Here is a 9220-nt window from a genome sequence, read left to right on the forward strand (position 1 = left end):
TGTTTTTTGTGATGGTGATGTATGAGTGAGGTAGACACGGAATAATATTTTCTACAAATTTTCAGTGGAAATATCCTGAGACTAACTTAATGTAATAAATTATCTTTTAAGTGATATTCTATATACTCACACATGCACACAATCATACACACACAAAACACACTCACAGGCAGTCTCCTCTCTCTGTTTTCCCTCTTTCTTCACTCTCTGTCTGTCCCTCTCTCTCTCCTCTGAATCTCTCTCTCCTCTCACTCTCTCTCCTCTTACTCTCCTCTCTTCTCCCACTTCTCACTCACTCTCCTCCTACTCTTTCTTCCTTCTCTCTCTCACTTTCTCTCCGTCTTTCCCCCTCTTGTCACTCTCTCTTCATTCTCACATCCTCCCTCCCCACCTCTCTTTCTCTCTCTCTCCATTATATTCATATACATTCACATAATTCTTAATATACCATTCCATCATTTTTCTCTTCTCTCTCCTCTCCTCTCTCTTCTCCTCTCTCTCTCTTTCTCTGTCTGTCTGTCTGTCTCTGTATCTCTCTCTATCTCTCTCTCTCTTCATTTTATTCATATACGTCCACATAGATCTCCTTATACTGCTTTATCATTTCTCTTCTCTCTCTCTCCCCTGTCTCTCTCTCTCCCCTGTCTCTCTCCTCTCTATCAATCTATCTCTATACATATATATATATATATATATACAACACACACACATACACACATATATATATATACATACACACATATATACACACACCATTTTTCTCCTCCATTCTCTCTCTCTTAACATATCATGTGTCTGTCCATACAAACATACATGTGCATGTGTAATATATATACATAAATATATATATATGCATTTGTGTGTGTATATAATGTGACATATCCATACAAACACACACATCCATCTCTGTTCCCTGCACAAATAAGATGCAACTGTTCTCCTTTCTCCATTCACACCAAACATATTTTTATTTAGAATTTAATGTTTCGAAATTTATACATATTTGATTTTGTATAAATTTGCGAAATAATTTCATTTCTACTATATTCTTTCACTTATTTATTTATTATTTATTTTTTTTTTTTAATTTTAAATTTAATCACCGAAAGTTCTAATTAAGAATAATTGAATATTTAAATTTTGGAAATCTACCAGAGAAATCTACTGGTGAATATTAATTTTGTTATGTATTTCTTAAGTTTCACTTACACGGCATGCTAACTGATCTCAATGGGTTGTTCAATGCGTGTTGTTAGTGTTGTAGTTGGTAGTGGTGATAGTTGTAGTTGTTGTTGTGCCGATGTTGGTGAGATAGCGAAGGTGGTTTGCGTAATGATAGTGGTGGTGGTGGTAGTGGTAGTGGACGTGGTGGTGGTAGTTCTCTCGGTGGTCATTCCATTTGGTGATGATCATGGAGGGTGTGGCTGGTAGTGGAGGTGGTAGTTGTCTCAGTGGTCATTCTATTTCAAGATCGTGGTGGTGGTGGTGGTGGTGGTGGTGATGATGTAGGTCGCTGTGGTGATGTTGATGCGATAGCTAAGGTGATGTGTGTAATGATTATGGTGATGGTAGTGGAGGAAGTGGTAATTGTCTTGGTGGTCAATTCTGTTTTGTGAACATAGCAGCGGTAGTGGTATTGGTGGTGATTGTAGTGATGTTCATATATGGTGGTGGTGGGGGTGTGGGGGGGGGTAGTCATTCCATTTTGTGATCGTGGTGGTACAGATGGTAGTAGAGGCTGTAGTTGTCTCAGTGGTCATTCCATTTCATGAGGGAGGGGAGATAGTGGAGGTAGTATTTGGCGTGGTGGTCATGCCACTTGATGATAGTGGTGGTAGTAGTAATGTTGGTAGTGGTGTTCAAATGCTGATGGCAGTGTTGGCAATAGTGGCAACGATGTTGATAGCTTTGACGGTAGTATCTTGTTATTTGTGGCATAGCTATTTGTGGTCATTGCATTAGTACACATGGTCATGAGGTTTGGGATGGTGTTGGCAGAGATGGGGATAACGGTTATTGTTGGTCATCATATTTGATAAAAGCAGCGTTACTGTTGGCAATGATGACATCAATGATGATGATTGTGATGCTGGTGTTGATAGTGACCACACTGGTTGAGACAGTAGTCCTGTTGGTGGTGTTGATTGTAGAGGTGGTGGTGGTGGTGGTGTCGACTTACCCCCTCCTCGAAGTTTCTGGCCTTGTGCCAAAATTTAAACCACTGTTAAGCTTACTTGTATGTATGTCTTAAATTTCACAAGCATGGCGTGGTGGTAAGAAGCTTGCTTCCCAACCACACAATTCTGAGTTCAGTCCCACTACATGGCACCCTGGCTAAGTGTCTTCTACTTTAGCCTTGGGCCAACCAAAGCCTTTTGAGTGAATTTGGTAGACAGAAACTGAAAAAAGCCCGTCGTATATATATGCTTGTCCCTTCACCATTGCTTGACAACGGATATTGGTATGTTTACATCCCCCACAACTTAGCGGTTCAGCAAAAGAGACTGATAGAATAAGTACTAGGTTCACAACGAATAAGTCCTGGGGCCGATTCGTTCGGCTAGAGGTGGTGCCCCCAGCATGGCCACAGTCAAATGACTGAAAGAAGCGAAAGAGTATACACCCTCTTCCTCACTAATCTTTAAAACAAAATATGGTTGCTCCACGATGGACCTAGGTGTACTTTGAGGATTAAACCAAAATAATAAAGAACTAAAAGGATTTAGCGGCGGCCCTCATTTGGAAAACTGTGACAAAATAACAGCAGATATTTTGAATCCTCACTAACAAGGCTCTGATCAAATAAAAGTTAGCTAACAAGGCCAAGTCAACAACATTATCAACAAGCATAACATTTATTCAAGTTGATAGTAAATCCACATTTCCTTTACAGGAATAGATTTGTTAAAAATGAATAAGTTTCAATCCCTATCTTAGTTTATTTAGAAATTTTTTATTATTTTTCCTATTACTATTATTATTATTATTATTATTATTAGATTATCATTGTTATCATTATTATTATTATTATTATTATTATTATTATTACTATTATTATTATTATTATTATTGCTTTTATTTTAGGGAGCTTATTTGTCTTATTTTTAGGCAAGGGTGGTCTCCCTGCTGTTTTTCATTTCATTTTTATTTTATTTTATTTTATTTTTCCTTCCCTTTCTCCTTCTGCTCCTGCCCCCCCCCCCCGCCGAACCCCTTCACACCAACCCCACCATCACCACCATCCAGTTCGCCGCCCCCACCCTCCCACCTACCGCACGCCGTTATTCCTTCCCAATCTGGAGAAAGGATTTTCTTCAGTTTAGTTTTATATTTTCGTTTCTAATCTTATTCTAAACTTCTAAAAAGAGAGCTAACTGCTAAATATTTTTGCAGTAAACACACACACACACACAGGTGGTCGTCGGTTGGTCAGGGTCAGTGGAATAAGACAGGAGAGAGAGATAGAAGGAGACCGGGACTGGGAAGAGGGTGAGCATGGTGTGAAGCCCCCACCATTGGTTGGTTGGCTGGTTAGTTATAAAAGGGTGTGGGTAAGGTGTTCCCTACTGGTTCAGTGGTTTGTTAGTAGACTAAACCCATATCATTCTTGTTTACATAATCTGTGTGTGTAATATATATATATATATATATATATACACACCCACACACCCACAGATGTATATACACACAGGTGTCACAGAAAATACACTCATGCATTTATTCTTTGTAAGCCCAGTACTTATTCTATCGGTTTCTTTTGCCAAACCGCTAAGTTCCGGGGACGTAAACACACCAACATCGGTTGTCAATTGATGGTAAGGCAACAAACACAGACACACAAACATATATATATATGTATATATATACGACAGGCTTCTTTCGGTTTCCGTCCACCTGATCCACTCACAAGGCTTTGGTCGGCCCGAGACTATAGTAGAAGACACTTGCCCAAGGTGCCATGCAGTGGGACTGAACCCGGAACCATGTGGTTGGTAAGCAAGCTACTTACCACACACCCACTCTTGTGCCTATATACACACACACACACATATATATATATCTATATACAAACACATAGATATGTGTATATATTTGTGACCATAACCTAGCAAGAATAACTGCTTTTGCCGTGTGCTTGGCACAAGTATGGCTAACTTAATGCTACTGCTACCTTCACTACTTCTGCTCCTCTATTAATTGACTCTTTCATCAGTTAACTAATTCCATTTTCATGATTACCATTTTATTTTTTCCTCTCTCTCTCAGTTATTTATTGGTTTGGTCTGGATAAAGAGGATGTGTCCGTGGTCCATTCATTAAGTTCCTGTGAGATGCAGTTTGATCTGAGATTGACATGACATGACTTTAGCTTTAATGTGTCTCTCGAATAGTTGCAAGTTAATAGATGCAGAGAAGAGCTTACAAGACAAAACATACCAATACCATTTTACAACTGGTGGAAACTAAGACTTAATAATGAGAAATAATAAATTTTCCATCATTGGTTGTCTCCCTTTCATTTTTCTTCTCACTTTCTGTCTCTCCTCTGTCTGTTTGTCTCTCTTTCAGTATTTCCTCATCTCTCTTCTTTTCACTCCTCTCTATCTCTCTCACTAATACTCTCTCACAGATGAATGTTATCCAATATGACGTACAACATGTACCCACTGGCCTTGTGTCAAATGATCTTTTCTACTCCAGGCACACGGCCCAAAATTTTAGGGGAGGAGCCAGTCGATTAGGTCGACCCCAATATGCGACTCGTACTTAATTTATCAACTCCGAAAGGATGAAAGGTAAAGTCGACTTCGACAGAATTTGAACACAGAGCGTAAAGACGAAATACCGCTAAGCATTTTGCCCGGTATGCTAAATGTTTCTACCAGATCACTGCCTTATGTCAAATATTAGAAAGAATTATTATTATTTATTATTATTATTAAGGTGGCAAGCTGGCAGAATTGTTAGCATGCCAGATGAAATGCTTAGAGGCATTTTGTCTGTCTTTACATTGTGAGTTCAAATTCCACCAAAGTCGACTTTATTTTTCATCTTTTCTGGGTCAATAAAATAAGTACCAGTTGAGCACTGGGGTCGATGTAATTGGCTTAATCCCCCCCAGAAGACCTTCTCAGTTCAAATTCCTCCGAGGTTGACTTTGCCTTTCATTTCATCAGGGTCAATGAAATAAGTACTTGTTAGACACTGGGGGTCAATGTAGTTGATTTACCCCCTCGTTCAAAATCTCTAGCCTTGTACCAAAATTTGGAATCATTATTATTTATGAGCACCGTTCCATCAGGGAAAGGTTTGGTCTTTTACAATTTGTATTTGCTGCATTCCCAAAAGAAGAAAAAAAACCCTTACGAAAAAATAAACAATAACAAATAAACAAAAAAATCTAAAACAAATCTCTCCTGGTTATGCCGTCTTTCATTTATAGACATGCTTCATGAATTTTTACTTCTTTTTTTTTTTCCTCTTGCCTTCATATGTTTTGGGGGGTTTATTTGTTTTGTTCCTGTTAGAATAATAAAGACACCGCAAAGTGAAAAGTGTCAATTGTGCCAACTTAGCATGAAATTTTTCATAATTATTTTCATTTCATATAATGAAAATTTGGTGAAAGAAATCTGAAATTGAACTTCTCAAAGTCTAAACAGAACCAGAATTCAATGGGCATTATGCTCTGCCATCACTTATTGCTGTGGTCCTTCTTGTTGTTATTGTGGCTGTTTTTTTTTTTTGTTTTTTTTAATGTTTGTTTTTTGATGGCTTGGGTACTTTTGTCTGTTCTCTCTCTCTTAACAAATTCTAAAATAATGGTGATAACCATTTCAGGGGTTGGAAAAAAACGAACCAAAAAAAAAAAAAGAACCGCTTGTGTGTAGTTGTGTGTGAAAATATTTGTGTGTAGTTTTGGGGGGTATGTGGGTGGGGGAGATTTTTAAAAATTTGTTTTTCATTTGTTTTTGTTTTGTTTATGTCATGTTTATAATAAAAAGAAAACTTGTGAATTTTTATGAATTTTAATGAAAGTGGAATGTTTTAAGAAACAAACACTCCAGATCTCTGTTGCTATATATATATATTTACACAGAATCCATAACGGCGTGGGGAGAAGGATGGGTTCTCATTCCATTACAATCACTATTAATGCTACCACAACTAAGACAACATCGTTACTACCACTACTACTACTAATAATAGTCATACCCTCATCAATAGTCTAACATCATTACTATCACTATCACCACCACCATCATCACCACCACCACCACCGCTGTGACCATTATCACAAATGCCATCACCAGCAGATCCGACCCTACCACCACCACCCTCCACCATTACCATAGCAACCAGTGTTACTATCACAATTATCACCACTCCAATCACAAACGCCACCACTATTATTATGAGAACGACTACAGCCATTGTCACATACAGATCACTGCCAACGCTATCACCTATTTTTGCCACATCATCATCATCATCAACAGCTTCACCACCACCCATCATCATTGGCAACACCTCCATCGCCGACACTTCTATCGCTGGACACATCCATCGCCGACATCTCCATCGCTGGACACCTCCGTCGCTAGACACCACCGTCGCCGACACCTCCGTCACCAACACCTCCGTCGCCGACACCTCCGTCGCTGCACACCTCCATCGCCGACACCTCCATCGCTGACACCTCCATCGCCGACACCTCCATCGCCGACACCTCCATCGCCGGACACCTCCATCACCGACACCTCCGTTGCCAACACGTTGATTGCCAAAACTACTATCACCACCATCGCCATCACTACCAACACCACTACCATCACTGTCACCACCATCCACACTACCCCAAGCAAGACCACAACCTCCATCACCATCATCATCATTGCCAACACACCCATCACTACCATCAACACCCCATCTGCTTTTGCCAACACCATCATCACCACCATCACCACCACCTCCACTACCCACCGCCATCACCACTACTGACCAGTAAACCCCACCCCTTCCACCATGCAAACACCACCACTACCCACCGCCATCAGCACCCACCACCACCTCTCTAAAAAAGACGCTTATTTCGATGTTGGTGACGGGAAGAAGATGCTGATCGTCATCTTTGCGCCCTCGTTACCTCGTTAGCTGCATCATAGCGCAACACAGCAGCGTGTATAAATGTCTTCTTCGTTTGCATTTGGTTTCATTGCTATTGCATTGTGTCACTTCGCAAAAACCAAAAAACCCCCAAAAAAAAAACCAACCTGACAACCTAGGAGGGGGAGGAGGAGGAGGAGGAGGAGGGAATTGTAGGTGGGGGGAAGCAGAATTTTTTGTTTGTTTGTTCGTTTTTCTTTGTTTTTTGACATGTTTATTATTAGTGGTCTCCCCCACCCCCACCCCCGTTTCCTTTTTTTTTTCTGCTAGGAGAGGAGAGTGATCCATAGTTATGTTCTTCTTGTTGCACATTTTTTTTGTTGAGGGGGGGCGGACAAGGAAGAGTTGTATTTTCAGGGATGGATTTTGTTTTCATTCCATGCTTTTTGAAGCAGCAGCAGCAGCAGTAGTTGTAGTAGTAGTGATGGTGGTGGTGATGGTGGTGATGATGGTGGTGGTGGTAGTGATGTTTTTTGGAAAGAGAGAGCAAGTGAAATGAAATGTTGGTTTTTTTTTTTTTAACTATCATCAACATCATCATCATCGTTGTCATTATCATTATTATTATTATTATTATTATTATTATTAGTGGTGTTTGTGGTAGTGATGTCATTAACGGCGAAGGTAGTCGTGTTTGTGTGAGAACGTGTGTGTGTGTGTGCGTCAGTGTAAAAGAAAAGGGAGGAGCTAAAACAACAGAAAATGATGTGGGGTAGAAGCCCTTCCACATACACACACACACACATACAGACACACAAGCACAAGAACACATGAGCACACACACACACACACACAAGCACACATGAGCACACACACACACGCACACACAAGCACACATGAGCACACACACATGCACACACACAAGCACACATGAGCGCACACACACACATATGTACATATGTACACACACCTACATAGACACACACACATAAATGCACATGCACATATCTTGCTCCCATGTACATACATGTGTGTTGAGGTAATATGTTTATTGCATGTGTATAGATGTGTGTGTGTGTGTGTATTTGCATGTTCATAAATTACACCTGCACACATGCACTTACACAGGCGCACACATACTCACACACTCACAAACACACACACACACACACCACACACACACACATGCTCATATGAAAACCTGCAAGATTTCATTAGAGAGCAGGAATTGAAGAATCATAGCTTAGAATTCTTTAATTGTAATGTGGTTAACGGAGCTCCTCCTGTGAGGATCTAAATGTGTACCGTGACGCAGGTGGTGGCGCCGACAACAGGGGAGGTCTGTGGCAACAGCGACATCAACAACAATCAGGAAAAGAAGCAGGAAAAGTGTGCTTGGCAATCGGCATTATTATTATTATCATTATTATTATTATAATCATTATTATTATTATTATTATTGTTATTGTTATTGTTATTGTTGTTGTTGTTTAGAGCATTAGACAGGAATATGTTGCAGTGTTTCGTCTCGGTGATTTACAATTCTCGGTTCAAATCCTGTTGAGCTCCATTCTATCCTCTTTTCTTTTTTTCTCTTTTACTGTTTTACTTGTCTCAGTCATTTGACCGCGGCCATGCTGGAGCACCGCCTTTAGTCGAGCAACTCGACCCCCAGGACTTATTCTTTGGAATCCTAGCACTTACTCTATCGGTCTCTTTTTGCCAAAACAGACTATGGAACCTGATGCAGCCCCTGGTCTTACCAGCTTCTGTCAAATCGTCCAACCCATGCCAGCATGGGAAATGGACATTAAATGATGATGATGATGATGATGATGATTCCAAATTTATGGCCTCTTGCCTATGTTATAGATCAGGGGTTCTCAACTAGGGTTTTCATAACCATTGGGGGTTCATATAAGAGTTTGTTGTTAAAGATTACATGCAATGTAATTATACATCTACAACACATTTTTAAACATGGAACGGCTTTGTATTCTACTAATTTGCTACAGCATTCATCCAGGGTGGATTAAAACTGTCATCGCTTCTGATCTTAACTGATTGAAATTGCTATCATGTATATGTTTCATCTTGCCATAAAAGATGGGCT

At 40.0% G+C, this 9220-nt stretch overlaps 1 protein-coding gene across 1 annotated transcript in view; it reads left to right on the forward strand.

Annotated features, from left to right (window-relative positions):
- LOC115214418 (protein dachsous-like) overlaps positions 1-4320 on the forward strand; it is a 95897-nt gene extending 91577 nt beyond the window's left edge. Inside the window, exon 2 of the mRNA XM_036504793.1 lies at positions 4294-4320. Within this exon, the coding sequence (XP_036360686.1) occupies positions 4294-4320 (27 nt within the window). The remainder of the gene's footprint in view (positions 1-4293) is intronic.
- Positions 4321-9220: the final 4900 nt, after the last annotated feature.

The sequence above is a fragment of the Octopus sinensis genome, linkage group LG7, assembly GCF_006345805.1.
Source record: "Octopus sinensis linkage group LG7, ASM634580v1, whole genome shotgun sequence".
Lineage (NCBI taxonomy): Eukaryota > Metazoa > Mollusca > Cephalopoda > Octopoda > Octopodidae > Octopus > Octopus sinensis.